A 27,340-nucleotide genomic window follows, 5' to 3' on the forward strand; every position below is an offset into this window, starting at 1 on the left:
CATTTTGACTATATTTTGATGATTTGCTATTGTTTCTAAATTGTTATTATTTGACCAAATTTGAAAGTAAGAAAAAAATGGCTTAAAACAGAATTTGCAGATTTTTCTTGAATAAATTTTGTGTTTTCTTTTGAACAGAGCTTCTTGGCATACACAAACAGGCAACAGTAGGCTTTTTGACGTTGATGGAATCGCTGAGATATTGTAAGGTAAGCTGTTTTCTACATAATTTTTCTTTCGTTAAGGTGTTGTGGGCTTTTTTAACATATTACTGAAAGCTTTACTGTGTACTATTGGAGATCTTAAAGAACTTTCAAATAATGTTGAAATTCATCTATTGAGACATATATAAGACATATATTAAGACAAATATATGATAAAATGCTTTCTTCATAGTCTGTATTAAATTCCTTTAGCTTAACGCAGAGTTAAAGAAAATAATGTAGTTGGCAGAATGTCGGTATATTGACTGCAACTGGCTGTCCTTTAATTTATAAAATAAATGCCAATTCTAAATTAATTAATCCAAAGCGAGTTAATAAATCAAGTGGACTTCTACCTTTCATTAGCATCTGATTATAGTATTGTTAAGCATAGTACTTGTCTGCAAGCTAAACACTTACATCATTTTATTAAACATTTTATATCAGTGGAATCCTAACTGTTCTGAAAACTAACTAAATTTTCATTAATTTGGTCACTAACTAGATGACATTTCTGGGTTTGCTTTGTATTTCTGATTTTGCTGTACCTTTTTAGGTTGGCTCCTATTTGAAATCTCCAAAATTTCCCATTTGGATACTTGGCAGTGAAACACACCTCACAGTCTTCTTTGCCAAGGTATGTTAGATGTGGTTTTGGTAACCTCAGGCAGATAAACACCACATAAATTCAAAGTACAGATCTTGCTACAAGGTGACTTTTATGTGGCTTTAATCTAAAAACATAGTCACTAAAACTGTTAATTAAGCCTTTCCTTGGCGGCAGAGTTGTTCCCATACTTAAGCAATATTTCATAACTTGCAGTGTGAAGTCTTCCAGTTTTAGCTTAATTTATTGGGCTGGGGGTAGTTTATGCTTTGGAACACCATGCTTGGGATAAGTACTGTCTTAAATGTCTATAGTGTAAGAGGGATTTATATAGTAGTTTCATCTCCCTGACAGTATTTCACAATTTTTAATCTGTAGTTGGTTGTTCTAGATTTAAAATAGATGTCAGGACTGTTACAATAATTCTTTATATATATTCTGTCAGATATCTACTGTAGCCTGTAAAACATAAAATGCTTTTGGGAGGACTCTGAGTTTAAAATCTTAAATCAGATTTTCCAAGGAGACAATTTCTGTTTCTTTAGTTGAAGACTGTAAGTTGCTTACCTTAAATTTTATATTTATAGAACATTTGTTTCTGATTAAAAATTTTGTTGAAACTTTGAATAGTACCTACTAGTATATTGGTACTTACTAGAAGTTAACTTCCCTATACGGAATATCTTAAAAAGTTAATTAAAACTTTAACTATAAATCTTGAAAATAAATACCGGAACATACAACAAAGATAAAACTGTAAATTCTCGAACAGTTGAATTTCCTTAAGTAAAACTTTTGCCTAATCTTTACCTTACTAAGAAAGAAACCTCCACAAGATATTGAAAGTTAGTGTAGTAGTATTTTTTAATCTTTAAAGTTAAAATTTAAAAAAATCCTTGAAATTAATTAGCCAGTTTTACACATTGAAACTTTTTCTTGCAAAGTTTTAATCCCTGATGTCAGATAAATATTCTTTCTTCCTTCATGGAATAGAAAAGTCCTTCTTCACCTTTGGATATTTGTTTTCTGCTTTACTCTCTCCCCAGTCTTTCCTAGTAAAGCTTTTTTATTTCCATTTTATCCCCAGTTTTTCTGAATGATATCATCAAAGTCAGTACCATGTAGACAGCAATGTGATACAAATAGGTATAATTGCTCTGTTAATGCCAGTCCAGTGTTCCTGTCACAATTATCACAGCTAATGCTCAGTGTCTACAGAGACCATTTCCTGACAGAAATCCACTTCTAATGCTCTTTCTTTTAGGATGCTGAAGGTTGGTTCCTGGGTTTAGAGTAACTGGGTATCAATATCTGGTGTCTCCAATTGGTTCTTCTTTCTTCACTGAACTCCACTTAGGCTGTGTAGAACTTCAGCTTGTTATTATTAAAAACAGAATGAAGAATTGACATGGTCTTGGCAAAGAATTTCTTAGATTTTTTTTTTTTTGTTATTATTATTAGGCAAAGCAGGAGCTGAAGGTGTGTAAAAGCTCATTGTTTTTGAATTTGAGTGTCTAACCTCACCATTTCTAAAGTAGCAGTTGTTGAGCTTTTCAGGTGGAGCAGAGATGTCAGCTACAGTGGAAACACAAATTGTGTTGACAATCAGTTATTGTATCAATTGAAGCTACATGTCAAAAACTGCAGGAAGAAACTTGAAGTCATTGCCAACGGTAAATCAGCAAGTTGTAGTGTGTGTAGTTGTGTAGATGGTGTTTAATACTGAGGATGTAGCTTCTAGTTTGATGGTGAGTTTGATTACATGAAAAAGAAATGTTCAGAATGGAAAGAGAAAAATTAACTGTGGAGCCAAAACCAGCTCAGATTAAATTTAAAAAAAACCAAGTTTTAATTCTTTCAAGCTGCATATATTTTTCAGGAGCCTAAGGCCTTATTTTTAAATAGAATAATCTTAGGCAATTATTAATTATTCTTTAAAGCAGAACAGTAATCAGTTTTGTCATTAGCTAAGTAATTCAGTCTAGAAATCTAGAACAGCAATCTTCCTAGGCTACTGTTGCTATAGACAACTAGCATGGGAAAATTAGGGAACAGAACAGAATCTTCATTTCCTTTAGCATGGAGGTTTAACAAGCAAAAGATTTTACTCAAATTCTGCATACTGCTCTACTTAAAGAAAGAAAGCTGGCTGCTGTTCTTTAGTATTTAGATGTTTGACTCAGATTTTATACATTAGATGAATGATAAACCACCACACTCTATCTCAGAACATTTTGATTTAAATATGTAGACTTCTATTGTCTGCCAGAATACATTTGCACTACTCTAAATGTGGACCATTCTTTTAGCTGTGACTGTAGAAATGTTTTATTTTGTAAAATAAAGGATTCTGTTCATAGATGCCATTCTAAAATTTTGGATATTTTCAATGGATTTTAATGTGCAAAATGCAGCACAGTATCTTTGGCTGAAGGTCACACTTGCAGCTTAAAGTGAAAATTAATTACCTAAATTGTGGAATTTGGCTTAAGCTCTCTTGTAACTGCTGCTGCATGAAATAGCTGTAAACAGAGACAGTTGAGTCAATGCCTAGTTTTAAGACAAGTTTGCAGTGGGTCAGCAGTTTCTCCTGTTTCTAAAATAGTAAGTTTTCTTTTACCTGCATGGTCTTCATCTACACATCTTGACTATCATAGCATTTCTGTACATACCCAGTGAGTAATCAACCTTTTTTTTAGTACAGAGATTTGGAGATAGAGAGAAATAACAAATAATTTCTTTATTGTTTTGATTGAAGCACATTTTGTTAAAGATAATATCAGTAGTTTTGTTGTCTGGGACTTAACCAACCTGTCATCAGCCAAATAATTATTTGTACTTAGATCTTTTGGAAAGAAAATAGAATCTGGAAATATGTGAAATGGACCCTCACATCTTCATTTCCAGAGTAGACTGTCTTGAAAAATACTACAGCTTGTTCTGCAGATGGGTAAATGTTGAAGTCAGGAAGCACATGCAAACATCTATATTATCTGAATAGTTCTTCAAAGCTCTGATAGTTATGTGTGTCATAATAGAGTTGGAAAAATTTTGTGGATCACTGTGGGGGGGTCCCTAGTAAAAAACCATAACTAGTACCACCATATTATTTTTCTTCACAGCTTTTGTGTGTTTAAAGTCAGAAAGCTGCTTAATGCTCAGCAATCCAAATTTAATGTTTTCTAAACGAATAAATGTGGCTATTACTCCTAGTGGTCATGGACTGCATTTGCAACAAGGTAGATTATCTGTAGGCTACTAAATCCAAGCAGCCATCATTTCTGCCTCTCCCTGCCCACTATTCCTTTCAGTGAATAGAAGAACTTTCAAATGGCTTCAGTCCAACAAAAGCAAACAAGAAATCTTTCATCTGACACGATGAACTTCCCTGCATGGTTTGTCAGACAGTGTGAAGGCAAATATGTGATATTGTAAATGTTCTCTAAAAATCTGCTTTATTACTACAGTCTTTTTGTGTTGTTTTTTCTCTTTCGTTGTAGGGATAAGAGAGAGTAGGAAGTGGGGCAGCTCTAAATAAGGCTGTGATGTTCTGGATGGAGTGTTGTGCAGGCATTTCATAATTATTTTTATGATACTCATAGGAAGTTATGACAAGTTGAGACAATTCAGAACTTCTAGGAATGCCAAAATGTGGTCAGACACTGTATAAAAGAGTACCAACAAGTTGAAATGTTATGCAAAATATAACAAGAAAATGATCCAGTGCAAACAATAGGAAGAACAGCAGGAGGTTAATAGGTGCTTTCTAATTCTGTCGTAACATGCAAATCCACATTGTGTTGAAGTTTGAATTCAGACTCATTGAAAGTGAAAAGACAGTGTGGAATAAATGTATGTCTGCTGACATCAGGTGATTGAAACTGTGGGGACACTTCAGCTGTGTAGGTCTTTAAGAAATTTCCTTTGTTTCTATGTCTTTGAGCACAGAGGCCACAACAGAATTGGCTATCCATTTTCAGTTACAGCATTGTGGCATTTCTAGACTTGAAGAGTCAGATAAGCAGAGAAAATGCCTGTCTGAGAAATCTGAATAAGTTACAAATTACTTCTTTTGAAGGCAAGTGTCCTGTCCTGGACTCCTGGAACCACATTGGTTTCAGATTACATTTTCTTATTTCTCTGACTTTGATCACTGTAACCTGTTCTACACATTCTCAGGGCCTTTCTTCTGCATCCTTGATAGCATTGTCTCTCAGAAGAAAGAACATTGACTTCTGTTCCTAAACAATCTCTTTCATCAGAGTTCAGCTGAGGGGCACCTCACCAAACACTGACACTGTTGTAGGAGAGCCTAAATGTGGGGCAGTGGTGTTCACCCAGAGCAGGGCCGACAGGGAGTGTGAGTTGGTGCAGCATTAAGCTCAGAACACCAACAGAGATTGTTGGTGGTGTGAAAGGAATTGAAATGCATGTGTAAAAAATCAGTCATTATTACTATGTGTTAACAACTTTGGTTTCTACAAAAATAACCTATGTGAATCTTTTAACTTAAGAACTCTCCTACTTAGGGAAGGGAGTGAAAATGGCTGTGGACTTCCTTTTGTTTTTCACTGCCATGACCAGTAAATGCAGGTAACCAGATTTTGAAAAACATGTTTTCATCAAAGAAATTAAAATCACATTTTGAAGATTTCACTTCAGAAAATGGTTACAGAGCACATGGCTATAGAGTCTGTAATTTTCAGGAGTAAGAGGGATTGATTCTGTTGGAACAGTCTGGACACTAAAAGGAAAATATATAGATGTGTGAGACAACAGCAGAAATCATTTCTAGACTAAAGTAGGGTTCCCATTTTCTGTGTGCTGTTTAAGAGCAGGGAGGCAAATGCTGTTCTGTTTTTGACAGTAGTCTTTACCTGACTAAATCAGCATTGACTCTTCAAATATTCCTAATGTTAATTTAAGAGCTCCTTTCTGCAGGAGGAGAGCCATTTTTAAAATTAATGTTGGTGGAGGGTGTTTCCTGTGGGAACTATGGCCTCCTAAAAAGAATTGAAGTTACTCCAATGGTTGGTTTAAGATTTGTAGTGTAAATGCTATTGCTAAATGAACTTAATTTTTTTCTGAATAAGACAGCATTTCATAAGTTCCTAAGTATCCCAATCCTAAATTAGTTTTATAGTAGAAAGGCCAGCCTGATGGTTCCCTCTCTATTTAGTATTTTCTTCTGCAGAAATTGTTCTGTACATTTGATTATCTGTGCTTTTATGTACCTTCTCTAGTTCACCCAAGTGCTTAATTTTTGACTTTATATGTTAAGTTTATTGGGAAGTATATCCTAACAGTTCATTCACTTCTAGGTTTAAATTTTTTCCATCTTGAACCACCTTTTTTCTGATACATATTTCACATCATAATATTGCTTGGGCTGGAAGGGACCTTGAAGATCCCATGGCCAGGGACACTTTCTACTAGACCAGGTTGCTCAGAGCCCCATCTAGCCTAGAGCCCCATCTAGCCTACTCTTGAACACCTCCAGAGATGGGGCATCCACAACTTGTCTGGGCAACCTGTTCTGGTGCCTCACCACCCTCACAGTAAAGAATTTCTTCCTAATATCTAATCTAAACCTACTCTCTTTCAGTTTGAATCCATCTCTACTTGTCCTGTCACTACATGCTCTTGTTAAAAATCCCTCTCCACCTTTCTTATAGGCTCCCTTCAGGTACTGGAAGCCCCAGTTAGGTCACAGCTAATAGTATATTCCTTATCGGGGGTTATCTTCATGGAATCATTCCAGAAATTGAATTTTGAATGAGAAATTTGGAGTCATTTCCACAAAGAATTTTTTAAGAGCCCTAAAAGTTAAACCACTGTCTTCCAAAATATGGAATTTAATACACTTATAGTAATACAGTGAAGAGAAGCCAAATAAAATGAACAACTTCTCCACATGCCCCATGTACCTTTAGATGAGGTAAGAGGTAGAAATCATAAATCTTGATTGATAAATCATAAATCTTGATGGTGTGGCAGGCGCACACCATCCATTCTTTGCTTTACAAAGCACCTTCCCTTTTACTTTATCTTTTAATTGTGGCCTAGTAACTGCATATTTTTTATAGCAGATAATGATACTGGGAATACTAAGAATTGGGAATGTAGTATTCACCATGTGACAGAGTGGTTGCTCAGCTTATGAACTGATTATCTGCCTGTCATGTGTCCTGTTTGAGGAAATGGATCTCTATGAGTGGCTGTTAATCCTTGCTCCCTTGTTATAAATACATGTTCTGGATGGAATCTGAGGAATCATTTTTCCCCTTACAGTTTTTCTTCCTGAGAAAATGTCCTGGAGTCGTTAATGTATTACAGAACTTAGGAAACAGAGTTTTAAATATAGTTAGTGAATGCCTATTAAAGATATTTTTAAGTGAAGTGTTCTTGGGCAAAACAACACGGAAATTATTTTGTGGCCATTTGTCTCTTTGCATGTTTTTTCTCCAAAATGTCTGAAGACCAGATGTTCTTTCTGAGCAGGGCACCATGTATCCTTGGAAGGGGAGGCGTACATATTCTTTTATTCTCTGTTTAGCCTGCCTTATTCCCATGTTCCCAGACCCTAATGGGATAGATGCAGGAACTAGAAACAGAAAATGAGACTCCCAGCATGCCAACATATGCTTCAGTAATGAGAATAGGCTTTAAAATAGTAACTGTTATAGTCCTGTTCTGAAACTTTGTGCCAAGTTCTGCTTTTTGCAAAACTTGCACACTGTCTAATAAACTGTGACATGACAGGCTGAACTTGTGTAGAGAATTTCTATCAGGAGACTTTGGGTCATTTTATAAATGGCAGGAACCTGGTTGAAATCTGTGTTGTAGCTGTTGTTTGATCCACAAAACCTTAATACATTTGACAGCTGTGGAATCCCCAGGACCATAGGGTGAATCCATGTACAGCATCAGATTTAATCCAAGTACAATCACAAAGATCTTTAGCAACCAATTTCTAACCACTTTTTTAAAAAGCATTGAAAAATAAGTTTTCTATCCCTTTATTTTCTCGTTTCATAGCAATAACAGCTTTATTGCATGCAAAATAAAAATAACTTTGACCTCTTTTGATAAGGCAGCTTTACTTTCAGGTTAGGATATGTAAATGAATGAATTGAAAGTCAGAATGTGGAAGGATTTTGACAGAGAAAAGGCAGAGACAGGGATTGTCTGTGGAGGAGGGACCTTTCAACTCCTAGCAAAGGTGAAGCACATTTAGTGATACTTTAGCTATTGCCTTCATTTTCTGTTGTTCGTCTCTTACATAGGAAGTTATGTGTGATTAGGTATGTGAATAACATATTCTCTTGTTTCTAAAACTCAACCTCATAGGTACCTCATGTAGCAACCTCATTTAGATATTTAAATACGTTTTCCCAGTGTTGGTTTGTTTTAGATAAGAAGTTTATGACATCTGTTTTCTTTGTATGTTACAGGGAGTCCAATGCCATTTTCTTCTACCAGTTGACAGTTTACGGTATCTTATATGTGTACTTTAAAAATAACTGTTACAGAGGGGTGCCAAAGTTGTCAGAGACTGTGGTATGAAAATATTGAAGCATTTCAGGTGTATTTAAGGAAGAAAGTCAGTCACTGCCCGTGTGCAGTTAAGAAAGCTCATGCAGTTGAAGTGAAGTGAGATGGGCTTTACTGTATAATACAGCTGTAATGAAAAAAAATTTCATGTGTTTTGTATTAATAAAAGAATAAAATAATTGGTTTTATAGAAGCTATATATTCTGCTACTGTTAGTGTCAGCTACCTGACCATAATATACTTCAAATATGAACATAAATGGCAATACTGCTTTTATAATATATGAAACTGTGATGTTTTTGAATAACAGTGGATCACATGCCACTATTAATGTACTTTTTTTCTTCATTGCTTCACAAAGCTTGTACATTTCACTTGAAAAGATATAAAATGTTTCTGTTAGAATAATGAACCAGGTGAAGAATTGTCCTTTAGAAACACTCGGCATATTTGAGTTATAAAATAATTAATCCTGTCTGTTTTCAAAAAGCATTTCATCTTTCTGGATTGAAGCAAGTCAGAGCGTTTTCATCATCCCAAGAGAGAATTATATGGTTTAAGTGGGAAACTGAATACTGTAGGCTGGTTTCCAACATTAAGTGCAGCTTTCGTTATTGTTAGAACTGTAGTTAGAAAGATTTAAATTTCTGCAGTCCATCTTCACTATTTTAAACTTTGCTATCAAGTGTTCCTGTCATACATGTTCATTTCCCACCTCCTTATTGTACTTCCCAACAGAATTAGTAATATGTTAATACTCACCACTGTGTTGTGTAGCAATCAGCTCATGTCTATAGGCTGAAATAGTACTAGATGTAGAAATAGTATTTGATACTAGATATTAATTTTTTTACGTAGAAAATGGTAGCATAATAATAGAAGCTAAAGTTCATCTTGAATGAATTATATTATGGAGGTTTTGGAAGTCACAGAACATGGAATTTGTCCACTTCCAGCTTGATTCCTCTTAAGAACAAAGTTTTGTGTTTATATAGCATTGTATTCCGTCTTCCAACAAAAAAAAAAAAAGCTATGTGAATATAACTTGAAAAGCTGCCCTTGCAGATTAAGCTTTTGACTGGAGAGTAGTATGTAATTTAGTTATTAGAGAAGAATTCCAGTAAACTCAAATTTGCTGACTCTTGATCTATAATTCCAGTAATGTATTTTTACTTTCAAAACAAAGACATTTTGTGTTGATGAGCAAAACAAGCTAGTAACTGAATAAGAATAATACTATATACCTAATCCTTATTGGTTTACAGTAATCTCTTATAATCTGTCTGTGAAAGCAAGGAACATGTTGAAGAAGCTCTTATTTTTTAGCAAGTAACCATGTGAATTGTTGCCTTCTTGTGATGTTTTAAACTAAACCACCAACATCTGTGGCAATGTAACTGCAAATAGGTATTCGCTGTACTTTTGAGTTTCTCTTATTTTTAAAAACTGCAACACTGTGGCTTTTTTGTTGGCTGTCTTGTTAAACCACCCTCTCTCAAAGGAATGGAGGATATATTGTGGTTTCTATAGCTTATTTGAGTGTATGTTAGAAGCCCCACTTTCCAGACCAATGGGCTGACAGGCTCCTCAGATTTCTGTTACTAATTCTTTTTCTTTGGTTTGTGTTCGCTTTTCTTCCAAAGCCTCACCCCACCCTTGGATCAAGTAGGCTCTCTTTTCTGTCTGGTACTATGGGTGAATGTGAAAAAGAGTTTGAAGTAGTCCATATGTAGCTTTTCTTTCTTCCCTGTTGAGAACTCATTTCTGTCCTCAGCAAGGTACTGCAGGTACTGTAGAGTAAATGCAGTCATTTCACTTTTGCAAGGCAGTGTGCAGCTAGAGCCAGTTTGCTTCCTTTTAACACCCTTGTTGTAGCAAATTGCTTGTCATGAATGTTCCTCCTCCAGCACCACCACTATCCCTTGATGAACACTTTCAGATTAACTGTGGTGTTATCCTGGTCTAAACTACAAGGCCTGTATTTTATTTTCTGACCCCAGTAAGAATTCCATTACTTTGGGGGTGGCATTCTTCCTTTTGTATTTCCTCTTTTCTTTATTTCCTCTTTTCTTATTCAAGGAAAGTATTTTCTTCTGGCATTTTCTGAATCCCAGATAGATTCATAGCCCTTCTTCAAGGCTTAGGAGGATACAGTATATGGTCTTTGACACCTGCCATTCTGAAGTGGAAATAGTTGTGGCCACAGAGCTCTTGTATAGTGACAGAAAAGTCTAGGACCTTTCCTTCAGGTTTTCCATATACATCTCCAAAGTGGAAAAAACCTTGTACTCCTTCAAGTATTGTTTGGGTACGTTCCAGTAGTTTGGCATTTTTTGATGCCTTCTCTCATGGAAGATAGTGTGCTGCAGAGCAATGGCACCTTCTATTGGCCAGCACAAGAAAATCCTGGTAAGCAGGCTGTGCAGGGCACTGCCCCCTGCAAGCTACCGGTGTGGGTGATGTCCCTGAACACAAATGGGAGTCTTGAACCAGTCTTCATTTGCCATCTCTCTGTAAAAGACTCATAGTCTTTTAAATTAAATTTATGCCAAATGACATCAAATGGTTTAGGACTGACTTCACAGGTGAATGTTCTAGGATTTGACTTGCTTTGTTACCACGGCATAATTCTCTTAACTGTCCCTTTCCAGACAGACCCTTCACAATAGTCTGCCTAGATTGACAGTAGATGATATGTTGGTATTTTTAGAACCAGTAACTTCAAACCTCAGTGGTCTTAATACTTCCTCTGTGGTGCCTAAGAGGAGAAAAGATCTATGACCTTTCCATAACTGTTTAGTTCTTTGTATGATGGTAATAATGGTCTCCCATTTTAGATCTTAAGGACTCTCTTTTCCTTGGTTTGATAAATAGCTCCTAGGAAAACCTACAAAAGAAAGCTGCTATTTAATTTCAAGCAATGCCCAAATTCTATTGAGCCTTCACCTTAATGAGAGTCAGCAGCTGGGTTTTTATATCGTTCTAAGTCTTTGAACCTTTTTTTTTGCTATTGCAGTGATGATGCATTTCCTGCTTTTCAACTGATACCAGTCTGTATTCTAATTTTTGGTTCACTTCCTAGCCAGTCCCTACAAGTAAAACTATCTGATACCTTTAGGACACAAACTCATTTATCTGCATGGTGATACATAAGGCACTTCTGCTCTGTGCCCCCAAATAAAGCTGCATTCAATTAATTCTGTTCTCGCTTAGTTAAGTGAGTTGTTATATCTCAGGCTATAAAGAGCATTTCAGTTCTGGCTTTGGTAGCAGGATCCCTTCACCTTTTGAAGAAGAACATTCTCTGTCTGCTCAGGGTACATAGAGTGGATGTGGAGATTGATGGCAAATGAATGATTACAGCCACAGGAGGATCTGAAGTTGGACATTGTAATTTCAGAGCACTGTCCAATTTGAAATGCATTCCAGTCATGTGTGAAAGACCTGTGTGTCCAGATTATAATGATACAGTTACATAGTACATCAGTAGGATTGTGTGAAGTGTCTTTTCTCTTTCAAAATACAGTCTCCAAAGGAACCTTGCTGACAGATAAAATCAAATTTCTTTTTGAACCAACTCCTCACTGAGATGCTCTGCCTGGCATCCAGTTTCAACAATCAGTTGTGAGACTCCTGTAAAATTGAAATTGGGCAATGAATTCAGAAGTCAGCTAGAGAGATGGGAATAAATTTCAGAGATCCCATCAACCTTGTTTTCTTAGGAAGCCATTTTGGAAAAGTTGATGCCTTGAAAGCCACTGATTATAGCATTGAAAAATACACACTTCTCTCTGTAATACAAGACTGAATTGAATAAACCAGTTCTCCAGATGTGATTACAAGTTACAGCAAGTTAAAAAGTTGATAAACAATCAATGTTTCTATATTGTTTTTAGGTAAATTTTTAAGAAGAAAGTTAGTATTACAATATATAATTCTTCTACTCAGTAGTAGAAGTCTTCTACTGAGTAGTCACTCAGTAGTGATAGTGTAGAACCATAAAGCACTTCATATGCAAGCAGATTTCATTTTTCAGGGCAATGGGTCTTTCAGGGTGTGATTTTTGTAAAAATTCATAGCCTGGATTTTGGTGTGGCTTAGCCATTATGTTCTGCTTTGGATTTTCAGAATGAAAAGTTTGGGAATGTTTTCATTATAACTGATGAAGAATATTTTTTGCCTCTGAGGCTAAGCATGGGATCTTAAAATAACTGGTACTACTGATGAGAATAACTTTTCAAAGTAATATAAAATGACTTGTTTGTGTATCACAAGAGCCAATGAGTGAAACATGATTTTTGGGACATGTTGTTCTTAGTATTGAAAATAATTATTATAATTAACTGTTTATGAGATTCCCTTATATGGAACTTTCACTGCATGGGTTACATCAAAATACAATTCATAAGGCTGGAGTGGGGAATCTATTTTGGCACATATGGTGAAATATCAGCTTGGGCAGCTGAAATATGTTTTTGTTAGATGTTTATCACATTTTCAGCTTTATTGCATGAGGGACCTATGGTATTTTTTCCCCCAGTACAAATATATGGACTTATTGGAGTTTTTAAAGTTATCTGCATAGTGGAAATGAATGACATGGTAAGTTAAGAGGTTGTGTGAGATTTGTATGTAAAGGAGCTTGCATTTTAACTTTTTATACTACAGCAATCTCAGTGAAAAGTTAGAATTATTTTACAGGTAAGAGAGGTTGGGGTTTTGGTCATCTGACTCTGAGACAGACTTTTCTGTTTCCATCTGAAGTTACTTGCTTAGAACATCAGTACATGACGTTTAGTGAATAAAAATATTAATATGTAACAATATGGAAGCTTTACCATATTTGAAAGTTCCTTTAAAAGAGAGAGAATTTTTGGTATGACTAATGCATTTAGTGACTTCATCTCTTAGTTCTTCCCATGTATACATGCATGAACTGAAAAACTAAGGACCTGGAAAATTAAAATGCTAACAGAAGTACACATTATTTGCAAATTGGACTATGAAAAAACTTGTTGGCAGTTGTGGAAGACTTGCTTTAAAGAATCTGTTTTGTGTAACATGAAGTTGTGGAAAGTACTGCATGAACAGGATAATTTGTGGGTAGGGAGGACAGTGCAAATGCTTGTCTTTATTCTTGGATTACGTTAAGATTGTATGGAAGGAACTGCATACTTGTAAACCAAAGTAGAGCTATGTAGTTTACATTTGAAATTCTGTGTCTATGCCACTGGAAGTTACTTTGGGTTATATCCTTCCATACCATTGGAAATTCTAAGTGTTCTCCCTTGTTAAATAGGCTTTGTGAGCTGCTGAGTTTTTAAATAAGAAACTACAGCTAAAATATCCCTTCTTCAGAGTTAAATCCTGAATATTGAAATCACTAATCATCTTGTTGTTAATAAGCTTTATGTGCTATGGCATCATTAGTTTTAAACTGAGAAATATTTACATTAATTTATTGTAATACAGTGTGATAATGAAATCTATTCCTACTCAGTATGTTTTGTATTCCATATTATTTAAGAATTGGTCAAATATTACAAAATTTCATAGTGTATGTATGTGCCTTATATAAAAGCATAAGTGTTACCCATTATGACAGGGTATGTGCTCAACAACTGCACAACTGCATACTTTGTTTGGCATCCTGAAACCAACTGTATTGAGCTAATGTAGTCTTTTTATCTGAAAGTACTTTAAAGGATTTTAGAACATATGTAAACATGAAGATACATTGTTAAAATATTGGTTTTCTTTAAATGTTCTAGTTATCATTCATTTATAAAATCAGTGGAATTTTTTTCATTAAACACAGTGGATTTATTTCTATTAAGTCATATTTATGGATTTTTAAAATTGCATTATTGTGATACTGAATTAATATAAAAATCTAGCATTTATATTTCTAGTACATAAAGTAAGCAATTTTCAAGTTGTCATCAGGAGAGATGAGCAGGACAAAGGGACTCCTTCCAAATTATTTTCTCCTGTGCACTTTCCCACTTGGAGCTCTTGAGTACAAATGATTGGAATTGTAGTTTCCAATTAGCTTTTGTGCCACAACATCTGCATGATAAGACTTGCATAAAATTTGTGTAGAAGTTTGTGGAATAATCTTTAGCATACTTCTTGATTGTTTTATGTCACTATCAGCAAAATTGCTGAATTACTTTAACTTTTCTTCCGTTGTATTGAAATTTTCATTAATTTAGGTTCCAACTGGGTGTAGTATGGCTAAACATTTTCTCAGTAATCTGTATCTGAAGTAAGAATGTTTTGTAAGTTTTCTTTGTGGGTTTTTTTTTTTTCACCTCCATAGGACATGGCCCTTGTTGCTCCTGAGGCACCTTCAGAACAAGCAAGAAGAGTTTTCCAGACATATGACCCTGAGGGTAAGGGCTGTACTTTGTGCTGAAATAAGATTTTTTTTAATAGAAATGTACTTATTAAGAGAGAAATGAAATGCCTAGTCCTTAAGAAATGTTCAGTACAGGAGTCAATCTACAAGTGACATTGAGCACCCTGGTCTACTGGAAGGTCACCCTGCCCACGACAGGCAGGTTGGAACTAGGTGATCTTTAAGGTCCCTTCAAACCCAAAACATTCCATAATTCTATGAAGAAATTATTGGAGAATTCTGCAGTAAAGGAATTTGTGCAATAGGAAGTAGAGTTTTTAAAAGAGACATTTTTTAACCTCGTTATGTTCTTTGTAGTTAACATAAAGCTTAAATAAAATTTATTTCTCCCATATTAAATTTTCATTAAACAACTGATCTGATATGATTCATTCTTCATGAGATTTTGTTCTTGAATGTATGCAGCATACATGGAAAATTTTCTTATGTGCTGGAAAACAGAGGATGGTTAGCATTCAGGTACTATTTTAACCGATCAAAAGGGAAAAACAGTGCAGCTGTTATCCCAAGGTACATCGTGGAGAACTCTATACAAAGATTGAATTCTTAGCAAGTATTAAGCATCTCAGTTTATGAGTAATAAATCCAGTTTCTGTATTGCACTTCTATTTTTCTTTTTTTTTTAAAGTGCCAGAAAAGCATTTGAAAACTCCTTTCCTTCTAGAACCCCAAAATTTGCTTGCAAATTTTACATGTAAAGATATGTTTGTATTTTTAAGTGAGATTTGTGCTGGAAAGTATTTTGTTTCTTTTTCTCACAAGAAACTTTGCTACTTCTTCAGATAATGGGTTTATACCTGACACCCTGCTAGAAGATGTAATGAAGGCTCTGGACCTTGTTTCAGATCCTGAATAGTAAGTATAATAAAATTTAAATACTGCAGAAGTATCAATTAACGACATTAATTATCATTTAAGGCTTTTTTTTCTTTATTCCATTTACCACATATCTATAATAATTTTGGGTTGGTTTTGGTTTTGGATTTTTCTTCCTAGTTTGGATTTTTTTCATTCTGGGCAGAGAGTGTTATTTTCAAATGTTAAGCTTTAAATTTAAGGGAAGGAATTAAAATTAAAATGTCTCTAACTTTGGTAGTAATAACTAGAAGAAAAAAAACCCTCAAACCTACTGCATTACTGTATATTCAGGAGATAGTCAGGATTATATTTTTATATATTAATGTATATAATGAAATGGTGTGTCAGGATTATATTTTTATATATTAATGTATATAATGAAATGGTGTGTCAGAAGAGCTAAACAGTCAAAGTATTCAGAGGGAAGTCTGGATTACCACTGGATCTTTCTGCTGAGTTGGAAGCTGAAACTGCTTCAGTTAAAGTTTTGTTTCCACTAGGACTCAGGACCTAGTAGTGTTTATAATTGCCATTTATTTTCAGAAATAACACATTGATTCCCAGGGTTGGAGTTACAATGCAAATGTTTAGGCTCTAATATGGACAGATAAGACTAATATTAAGTGACAGCAGTTAACCCTCAATGTCAAAACTTACCATGTTTTGTGACTAAATGCTTAACCCAAAAAGGAGAGCCAAGCACTCGCACTTTTTTAATGCTCCCAAAGTTGCTTCTGCTCTTTTGTAAACATTTGGTCTAGTTTAGTTGGGTCAAAACTGGAATGACTGTGGAGACTGTGAGTTTACTTACCAGAGCCATCTGAAATGTGGTTGAGCCTATTTTCTGTCCTTTCAAATGTTTATAGTGTAGTTGATAATGAAGTTTACTGAGTTGTTCTCTGGAGGAGAGGAGTAAAAATTGAAATAGAGTTACCCAAACCAAAAGAAAGTACCAGACAAAAGGCTCACATTCATATTATAACAATAAGTGGTGAAATTTGCAAAAGACATTTTTTTTAAAAGGAGGAGAAAGAAACAAAGCCATCGTTTAATAGGTCTAAGAAGATGACTTTCACCTTTTTTTCACTTTCTCAATTTTTTGTTCTACTGTCTCTGCAGAAAAATTCTCTCTTCATTCAGTGGTTTTTCCATTTGGTTGTTTGTCTTTCAGGGCGTTTGTGGCATAGCCCTGTCATATTTTATTTGCATAGCATATAAAATATAAATTGATGTACAAAGAGCCAGTCAAAAGACCTGCTGTATTGAAAAGCCATGATCAAAACATGGACTATGCAGTCTTAAATCATCTCCTCTTAAATAAATATATGCCCATTACTATTATCTTGAGAACCTACTCTGTTTGGGCTCTAAAGGTTCTGTCTTTTTAGTGTGGAACACAAGTATAAATAATGTATTTCAAATTCCATACAGGCTTTTTTGCTTGTTTTTTGTTTTTTTGTTCTTAAGTAAAATTAAAGGCCTTGCCTCCAAATGTATTATTTAAATTTTTGATTATCTAATTCAAGGCTTTAAGTTTCTCAGAATCTCAGAATGTATAAAGATCAGACCTGATAAGAATTTTAGAACTGTAGAGGGGAAAACTAGAGAGCAGACATGTAGAGCAGACATGAATTAGCAAGGTGACTTAGCCAGTACTGAATGCCATTGCATGTGTTTTTAGTAAAATTTTTTAGTGTTTTAGTAAATGTATCTGAGAACACACCTGTCTCATTTGTTTTGCCTGTTTCTAAAAACCATTTGATGCCCTTTAGGGCACCGATTTGAGCACATCTGTCAATGTAGGTTTAGCTTGCTGAAAACATTTTATGCTCTCTATTTGACCAGTAGTGGAGGTTTTTGTTCCCACACACTTCTCAGCAATAACAGTACAAAGGCCCCAAGACTTGTAACCTCTTGAGTTCAGGTGCCAAGCTTTGCACTGAGGAGACTGAAGCATAAATGTGTTCAGTAGCACTGCTGTGGTACCAGTAACAGTGAAAGGTGTTAATGATCTGCTGAAGGAAAAAACCTCACTTGAAGCACAGTAAAATCCAAGTTTGTTAAATCTACCCTCCTGCTTAACTGATTGAATTTTGTACAGTGGCCATATTTAAAAACTTACATGGTGCTGTATTTTTAAACAGTTCTTGCATTTCTTTATTGAGTATATACCTTGCTTTAATTTTATTACATAATTTTAAGTTCATTTTTAAAATAATCTGTTACAGTTCTGTTTGCAAACACAATGTTTTTGCATCTCTGCTGCAGCATTTCAAGAATTTGGGCAGGTTTCAAGCAGCCACAGACATAGCCAAAATTTTGTACTTTGAGAGCAGTGAGAATGAGGAATAGAAGGGTTGAAGTCCAGTAGCTTGCAAGTTCTCAGTTGTGATTTCACATGAGTAGTGATTTTTTTAAAAAATAATAAATTAGCATTGTTTATAGGGTACCACATTCAGTGTTAGGAATTTTAAAATTCTTCTCCCAAGGCCTTAACGGAGCCACTCTCTTCAGATTTGCGTAATACAGCCTCTGTGTGTTGAGGGAGAGGCAAAAAGAATTCAAGTAACTTTCTTCTAGTTCTATGTTAGGGCCAAGAAAGGAATAAAGATGAAGAAATGTAAGTGGTAGCCAAAAGGACAAAATGCTTTTGTGCAACAACCAAAAAGACCTTGGAAACCACACCTTCTGCTCACAGCTCCCAACAAAAGAGACCTGAGGGGTTGTTAAAGGCCTAAGCAGTAAAAGAGGCATCTATGAGAAACTGAGAGTGCATCTTGTGAAAGGAAAATGTGGCGTGTACACTAAAATAAAGGGAAGAATCTGGATTTATGGAATGTTAAATGTAAATACAACATAAAGCAGAGTTAAAATCTGTAGACTAATAAGTAAAGTTATAAAACAAAAACTAGTGGTATTCTTCTGAGCCCATCAGTGCCAAGGGGCCTGCAAGAAAGTTTGTTGTTCTGATAGATGATTCCCAATGTTTTAAAAGTATTCAAAGTCAATTAGAAAAGTGCAGTGAGTTCTTCATATTCACCAGAGAAGATATTAGGGAGCAGTTCTCCTCATCACTGGAGAAGATCAAAGAGTGGTTCCACACTTAAGCCTTTGGATGAGTGGTCAGAGTAAAGCCTTTGGATGAGTGGTCAGAGTAACTAACATTCTGAAGTGTCAAAATAAGTAAAACAATGCAAAGTCCTGAAGAAACATCAGACTGACATTGCTGAACTCTTTTAGGTTACCTACCACTGTGAACTGTGCTGGTACCAAAGAGTACAGGAATGAGGAAGGTGACAAATGAACAGTAGGACTTAGAAAAGGATTTGAAGGCCAGTCTAGGGAAAATTCACATGTAAATGTTTAATGTGTAAACATGGAATAGGAAGGAACATTTTTCACAGGTAAAGAATTGATCAAGGAATAAAAATGTCACTTTTTCTTAATAGAGGGAGATAATTAGAGGGATTTTACAGGAATTTGTATTAACTATGTGAATTTTGTTATTTTATCAGCAGGATTTGACCATAGGGATTTGTATGACTGTTGCTGATACAAATGTCTTTGAGATGTTAAAAAAGTGTGTAAGAGCAGCTGAAGTTACTAGAGGGTATGGGAACAGAGAAGTGTCGATAAAGTAAATGTAGATTGGTTGCTCAGGGGATAAAGCAATGCTGATTTCACATTGTGGGTCTGTGAACTAGATATTACTGGTCAGGGAACAGATCTTGAAATTTAAACACATAGTGATAGCCAGACATATGGAGCGGGATTCACAGGAGTTATGTCATTATATAAATGCCTGGTGTTTCACTCCTTCTTGGAAAAAGAATATTATACAAAGCTGGCAACAAGGCTAATTAAAGATACAGAATGCCATTAGTGCAAGGAAAAGCCAGGTTAGAACTGTTTGACCTGAAAAAGATAGACAACCACTGACACAGTAAATAGGGAACGACTATTAATTGCTTCACACAATACAAAAATGAGGTGTCATCAAACTGAATCAGGTGACAGGTTCAAAACAGAGAAGACACTTATTTCCAGAACCCATAGTCTAATTTGTATTTTTTGAGTGGAGTTTATTAAGAGCCAGAAATATAGATGGATTCAAAGCCAATTAGGCACATGCATGGAAAGAAAAATATATATCTTTGTGTTTTAGATACTGCCTGTCACTGAAGATGTCTTTGAGCAGCAGACTGCTGGCAATGGGGAGGGTAAACTAAGGATGTGTGTGTGCCCTGTTCTCTGTCGTAAGCACCCACTACTGAGCAGTGTCAGGAGCAGGATACTGGGCCAGGCGCTCTGTTGGTTTGACCCAATGAGGACATTCCTGTGGACGGTACAGCTTGGAACTCAAGCACAGGGCTAGGTAGATGCAAATAGATACAATCTGCTGCCTGTAGAAATATATTGCTTAAATAGATATATAGTCTTACAATTGACCTTCGTTTGCAGTGACCTGAAATTAGACTGTAGTCATGCAGTAAAGGCTTCCAGATTAGTATTGTTAGTATTTCCATTATTTGTTGGTTCTGGCTGCTTTGATACTGAGTACGTGATGTAAATAAGAAATGTATCTGTTAAATTTAATTTTATTTCAGCGTACTTAGAAAATCTTGGAAGGTTTTCAAATCTCTGTTTAAAAACAGGTTGTTTGGCAGTGACAGAGCTATATTTCAAAGATGGCTGGTTTTTGTATCTTTAAAGAATGCTTACAAGACAGCAAAATGCCTTTTGGGCTGTAAACCTGGTTTTAGATTATATGGGTTTCAAATTATTTTACCAAATATGGTGGTCCTTCAGAATTATCACTTATTTAATTTAAGATAACAGATTACTTTTACTTAAAAATAACCATGTTTTGGCAACTTGCATGCCATTCTGGTGCAGTTGTCACTTAGGATTAAAAATAGAATAGTATTGCTATACTTGGCAGTCAGTACTGTGGTAGTACAGCATAACTTAGTCATGCAAGAATAAAAGTGTCTTACTCATACTTTTATATTCAATGTTTTTATCTTAGTGTAAACCTCATGAAGACCAAATTAGACCCAGAAGGACTGGGCATCATACTACTGGGTCCCTTTCTGCAAGAATTTTTCCCTGAGCAGGTAATCAATATAACTTCATTGCTGCAGAGCATTGTCTATTCTGTTTGGCTTTGAGATTCATTGAAAACTTCATGAATATCACAAGAGTAAGTTTTAATAAGTGTTGCATTCATTCAACTCAGCTGATCAGCAGATAACTTCTGTATTCCACCACAAAAGGTAGACTTCTGTTTTCTATAACGCGTCCATGATTTTTTCACCTTTACACTGGAAGGAAACTCCATTGTTCTAAATTTAACTTCAGGAAATACATAATCATTTTGAGTGTGACATTGAATTGTTTCCATACTCAGAAAGTTCATCTGAGTTTGGTTTTTCTGAGAATAAATGACCATACTGGTTTTATCAATATTAAAAAAGTTGCTTGCAAATGTGAAAATGCTTGCAAACATTATTAAAACTATTTTTAATAGTTTAAAATAGTTTAATAATTTAAAACTATTTTTATGTACATTTCTTGATAATGTAAAATTTTTGACAGTTTAACAAAAAATTCATTATAGACTTAGATTTAACATATGTGGAAATTAGGGTATTGGAAAATTATTTTCAAACTCTCAGTCTGTTGCATATATTCTTTAAGACTGCACCACTACTGAGAGGCAGGTGTTAACTTAGCACTGCTGTCCTCTTTCCCCTTTGCCTTGGATCACATTTTCCTGCTCTCACACTGCCTCCCTGCCACCAGGAGTCTCTTTAAACAGATTTGTGGTAAGCCAGAACAGGAAGCTGGTCTGGGTAAGAGCTTTATTTGCAGGTGTGTTCGGTTTGTTCTATGGCCATGCACTTGCTTGTATTGGCAAAAAAGAGCAGGTTTACCTGGGGTAGAAGAATAGGCTGGTGGAAGAAGAGGGACTAAGAGGAGTAGTTTTTAAAAGCTTTTTAGCTTAATGTGTCACTGAAACTATGTGGCTTAGTTTTTACTATCAAGGAAAAGTGAAACTGATGGGTTTAAGTCCCTTCAGCAAGATTCTTTTTGTTAGGATTGTGCAGCACTGGGTATAACATTCTGTACTATGAATCATTCTGGTCAGTCAGAAGACACTGGAAATGCACTGCCAAAGATGGTAGGGACTGAATATATCATATCATCCACAGGCTTTCATCATCTGGAGGAAAGAGAAGGAGGAGTTGGTGCTCATTTTCTCTGGCCTTTTAGAATTACATCCACATTGTATTTTTGCCAACTGTTTCTTCTTCCTTTCATTTGTTTATACAGAAGTGGAAATATATGTATAATTGAATATAATTTATTTCTTACAATTATATTACATGTGCAAATCTAGAAGACTCCACTGCTTCATTTTAGGCCCCAGATGCTTGGAATGAAGTTCAGAATGCCAAAGAACATCCTCCATAATTGGCTGTGCCTAAACAGTCCAGTACCATGGGCCATAGGGAGGTGGAGGAGAAAAGAGCCATTGTATGGGGCTGCTGCCTCTCGTGCCTGTCATAAGGGCATCATTGACTGGAGAAGGGAAGCTGGAGAACAAAGCACAATGCAATCATGGGCAGAACCCTACCTTGGTGGAGGAGCTCTGCCTTCTGTTAAAGCTAGAGCCCCTTAGTCAGTGCCTGTCAAGTGCTAATTCCGTGCTGCATGTGATTCCCCACCACTCACTTTTTCCTGTTCTGTTAAACCTTCACTGGCTCCAGTAAAAAACATGGGAATTGTTACTGCCTTATGGGTGCTGTTTGAGCAATCAGCATGTTTTGGACTGGAACCTGCCAGTATCCATTTTATCAATCTGTCTGTACTCTGTGCATCAGGTAGCAGTAGCCCTTACCCATACTGACACCTTGCTCAGAATTCTTTCTGAAAGTGAAATTCTGCAGAAATGATGATGAATATCTTTGAAAGTCTTTCTTTCAAATACTGTGAGGAAATAGCAGAATAGCAGATACCAGTGATGGTTCGATGTTAATATTTGAACATCTAGCTAGGGCTCAGGTGATGTTCCTTTGCTGAGAATATTCAAACCCCTATTCTTACTCTCCTAAAAAGTACTTAACTCCATCTCAAAAGCAGAAAGGTATCTCAGCTTTCCTTCTGAAAGCTGTTGGCTTAGAAAAAAATTATTCAAAGCTATTCAGCCTGACTCCTTACTATTTAGGTACTTAGGGCAGTCACTGGAGAGGGGGATTCCTGAATTCCATGCTAGCCTTTTTTTTTTTTTTTTGAAACAATAACTGCACAAAATTCTTAACTTCCATGGGACAGGAACTGTGAAACAGCATTTTTTTTCCCCTCTGAGTGAGCATAACTTCCTCAGGGAGATGAATGCGTCCTCTTTCCATCCCAGGAAGGCCTGATTTTATTTATCTCTGTGAAGCAATTTCTGTAAGCAGAGTTACCTCTTACCTTCCTTTTCACCGCCCTCCCTCCACTGAATAGCCTGGATGGCTGTGAGAGACCCATAGAAAGATAGAGAAGATAGAGTTTGTGAACTATTCAAGAGTAGAAAAATGTATGATGGTTTTTGTCATCTGATGGATGTACTGAGATGATTTATTCTCATTCCAGCCTTTACTTCCATGTGCTCAAAAAAGGGATAAGCTTTTGTTTGGAGCCTGGTCGAGTAGGCGGGAAAGAGCTGACATTACACCTGATTTATGTTTCCTGGTTCAGTGAATCCAAAGCTTTCAGTCCTCTTAGGACTACAGCATTTAAACCTGGAATGGTAAAGATCACCAGATAAAGATAAAGATGGTAAAGATTACCTGGAATGGTAAAGATCACCAGAGCCAGTAGCTTTGCTGTTGGACCTTGGCAGAACCAGTGTCTTCAAAATTAGTGTAGTTAGACAGGCATGGGAGTATATGAGCTTTTTAGCTCTCAGATGGAGGGACAGGTATTGGATCTAGTCCTTAATAAAAAACTTTGTGGTGTCCAAACCATCATAAATAAACATGCATGTGACTACTGCATAAGGTGTCTGACATTAAAAATTAGGATGGCTTCTCCACAGTCAATGCTGAAGTTGTACTTCAGATTGTCCAGGTGAACACAGAAAATCATGGCTTGCTCTTGGGGGCATTACTCATTAATTTACTGAGAACTGTGTTTTTATTTCTGATAAGAAAGGTAAAATGAAGATTTTGTCACCTAAAAGAAATGTCACTTTTTTAGCAGTTTTCTCAGGTGTTACTGGTTGAATGCATCTGTCTAGTTGTAAAGAGAAGAGAATCAAGGCACAATGGATGCCACATGAAATTAACTGTTTTCTTTCTATTAGGACTCCAGGGTTTCAGAGTCATTCACTGTTTACCATTACAATGGACTGAAGCAATCTAATTATAATGAAAAGGTAAGATTTACAATTAAGCTCTAATAAAGCAAAACTGAATATAGTTAAAGGCAAAATACTCTACCTTGAAGCAGACTTTTCAGACTTTTTACAAAACTATTATTTTGATAATTTTCTTCCAAAATTGTGTATTTGGAATTGGAAACTTCTTTGTGCTCCTAATCATATTTGAGCAACTATACTGGATTGCTTGGCCAGACCACATCTCTGAAACTCTGCATTTTGAAAAGAGCACTTCTCATCTGCCTGTCATAAGGGAGGGTCTGAACTGCAAGGGACAGTGGAGATGTAACACACACAAGGTGCAACTTCTAGAAGTAACTCTACATCTAAATTAGGTTTTTTAGAATTTTTGTGAATTTTTTTAGTAGTACATGCTTGCATCAAAAAATTAGGGTTTTGTTTTTTTTTTTTTAGCTTTTTACTGAGGAAACAAAGATGACCTGTTTCAATTTCAGTGTTCTTGAAAAAAGGGGTATACCAGACACTATATGACTGCTTCTAAGTTCCTGAAGGAGAATTTAGAGTAAAAGATAGTAAGGTATTAAGAGACATAAAGAGCAAGAAAGACTTAAGTAAGACTTCTTCCAGAAAATATACCTACTCAGTCTTTGGAATAGCTTGTAATTAAGTCCTTAAAATTAGCCCTGTGAAATCTCCAGCAGTTCCATACCCCAAAATATAAGCAGAAGCAGAATCCTCAAAGATGAGGGTTTTTTGATTTCGTAATTCTATTTCATTAAAAAAAGAAGTATGTAAAACTTCACAGATTTGATGTGTGTGGGATTCACATTCTCTGAACCTGAGAGAAGCAGTGAGAGAAGCAGAGAAAAGAATGATCAAAACAATTCTTATCTCATTCGCGGCTTCTCTTGTTCACAAGTGGAATGCATTGTGGAAGATTGCTTACCTGAAGGGAATTGGTCATTGGATTCTGGTGGGAGTGTTTTGATTCATTGACCAATTGAATCCGTGTGTGTGTCGGGACTGTCAGCTGCAGGTGGGTGCTTGTGCAGATTCAGTTTAGCTGTAGTGTAATATAGAATAGAATAATAGAGTATAATAAAGTAATTAGTTAGCCTTCTGATATCCATGAAGTCCTCCTCGTCATTTCTCCCGGACGTCAGGCAAAAATATCACCGATAGATGTGTATCCTAACCAATCCTCTCCTGGCCTGGTGGAAATAATCACCTCATCTCCCAGTTCTTGAGCAGGCTGACAGAGTTGGGTTTACTTTGCCAGGTCATGTATGTGGAAGGCACAGCAGTTGTCATGGGCTTTGAGGAGCCCATGCTGCAGACGGACGACACCCCGGTGAAGCGCTGCTTGCAGACCAAGTGGCCGTACATAGAGCTGCTCTGGAGCACGGACCGATCCCCTTCCCTGAACTGACCTGGCCAGGAACAACACCCACCTGGAGCTGACTGTGTGGAGTTAGACACTGGTATCACTGAGGAATTGTAAATAATGATTACAAACACTTTTTCAGTGTTAATTGGAATATTTAATTTTTTAATCAGATTGATTTCTATTATAATAGTTTGTCTTTTTTGGCCACTGTAGTACTGTTAATGTGAGTTATCCTAAAACAAAAAAAGCCTACTTACAAAGTCTTACCATTATTTTGCCATCTCATGAAGATTTGAAACATTCTGATATTGCAGAATCTGCATATTAGATGTCAGATCTTTAAACATAAAACATATTCAGCTTTCTCAGAATCATATAGGCATGTTTTATTATTTAAATTATATTAGCTTACATTACAGTACCATAATGTGTGGACTAGACTGGCCTTTGCACTGGATATGTTTTAATGAGTTTAAATTTTCTGCAGTTTTCCCTAAAATCTAATTTTACCTGAAGAGCTTGCACAATGTGAGATAAATAAGATACATTTTTAGGAATAAGTATAATTCTTAAATACTCTTTCTTGGCAGTTGTATATTACTGTGGCTTAGTTATTGGGCATGTTAAAAGTGAACAGAAAATCTGAGAAAAAAATAGATATATTAATATTTATTTGAATTTGTATAAAAGAAATGTAAAAACAGCAGAATTTCTTGTTCTATAATCTTTAAACTATTCAAAACTTACAATATTGCCAAATACCTCTTCTTAATTTGTCCAAACAGCAGTGTAAGCCAGCATTACTGTATGTGTTAAGTGCATGAGAACATCTGTTATTACATTATTATATTCCTTTATTTATTATCAACTTCTTAGCCCTAAAATAAAATCTTTTCCTTGAATCAAATATTATTTAAAGTTTGGTTTACTTGGACTTGTTTGCTGCTTCTCTGAGATGATGAAAAGGAACCACAGGTTTAGAAATGTCAGCTTTCAAGTTGAATGCATCTTGGGGGAGAAAAAGCCCACACCAAAAGGTAATTTCCTAACTTCTGGAATTACCATGATCATTCCTTATTGCAGACTGACAGCAGAGTATCTTAGTATTAAGAGAGTCTTTTTGTTAGATTTCTTTTTCTGAAAAAAAAAATGCTTTGCAGATAACAATGATTTGAAAAGATTCCTTAATTGGACTCGCTTTATTTAGAACACAAGTAGTCTGTCTTGCAGTGTGGGCTTGACATTAAAAACTTGTGCAACAGTGGTATTATTGCTGAAAAATATAGATAAGTAAGGAGAATCTACTTGTCAAGTATGGAATTTTATTTTTCAAAAAATGCTCAAGCTTGATAGGTACTTGTTTCAGCTGGTTTTACACATTTAAGATAAATGTCATTAGACTTCCACTGACACCTTGGAAGGGGAAAATTCACTTATCTTGCTTTTTCTCCTCAATTCTGCTGTCTGTCCTTGGCTTGTACTAGAGTATCTCACACCAGATTTTGCGCTGAATCATAGCTTGAATCTGTTAGAATATGCATCTTTTTTTCTAGCCCACTCTCATAAAATTGATGTTCTATCTCACTGAAAAAAGTTAGAAGCCCAGCTGATGTGAGATCTGTCTTTAAGCATTAGTCTGGATCAAAACTTCTGCTGTACTCTAGAGACGTTTAGCTGATGATGGTGTGATAAAAGAACCCTCATTCCTGTATCCTTTTTCCTTCATACTGCCTAGTTGTTAGAGGCCTGGATTCTGGTTTACTTCACTTATTTTTGGATACAGAGGCTAACTAGCAGTGCTTTATGGCATTCAGGCAGCTCATCTGAAAGCCTCAGCCAAGTGAACCTCTCTGGCCTTTCTTCTGTGATGAGCACAATGGGAGAGATTCTGCCTTCATGGAAATTCACTTTTTGTCCCCTA

At 35.7% G+C, this 27,340-nt stretch overlaps 1 protein-coding gene across 1 annotated transcript in view; it reads left to right on the plus strand.

The window, feature by feature from the left end:
• The window catches only part of MINDY3 (MINDY lysine 48 deubiquitinase 3), a 46,174-nt gene extending 19,848 nt beyond the window's left edge, over positions 1-26,326 (plus strand). The window contains exons 9-15 of the mRNA XM_066552790.1: positions 139-209; positions 760-840; positions 14,687-14,759; positions 15,568-15,640; positions 20,673-20,760; positions 23,997-24,068; positions 25,312-26,326. Coding sequence (XP_066408887.1) covers positions 139-209; positions 760-840; positions 14,687-14,759; positions 15,568-15,640; positions 20,673-20,760; positions 23,997-24,068; positions 25,312-25,461 — 608 coding nt within the window. The 3' untranslated portion in view covers positions 25,462-26,326. The remainder of the gene's footprint in view (positions 1-138; positions 210-759; positions 841-14,686; positions 14,760-15,567; positions 15,641-20,672; positions 20,761-23,996; positions 24,069-25,311) is intronic.
• The last annotated feature ends 1,014 nt before the right edge of the window (positions 26,327-27,340 follow it).

This window comes from Molothrus aeneus, chromosome 1 (genome assembly GCF_037042795.1).
Source record: "Molothrus aeneus isolate 106 chromosome 1, BPBGC_Maene_1.0, whole genome shotgun sequence".
Taxonomy (NCBI): Eukaryota; Metazoa; Chordata; class Aves; order Passeriformes; family Icteridae; genus Molothrus; species Molothrus aeneus.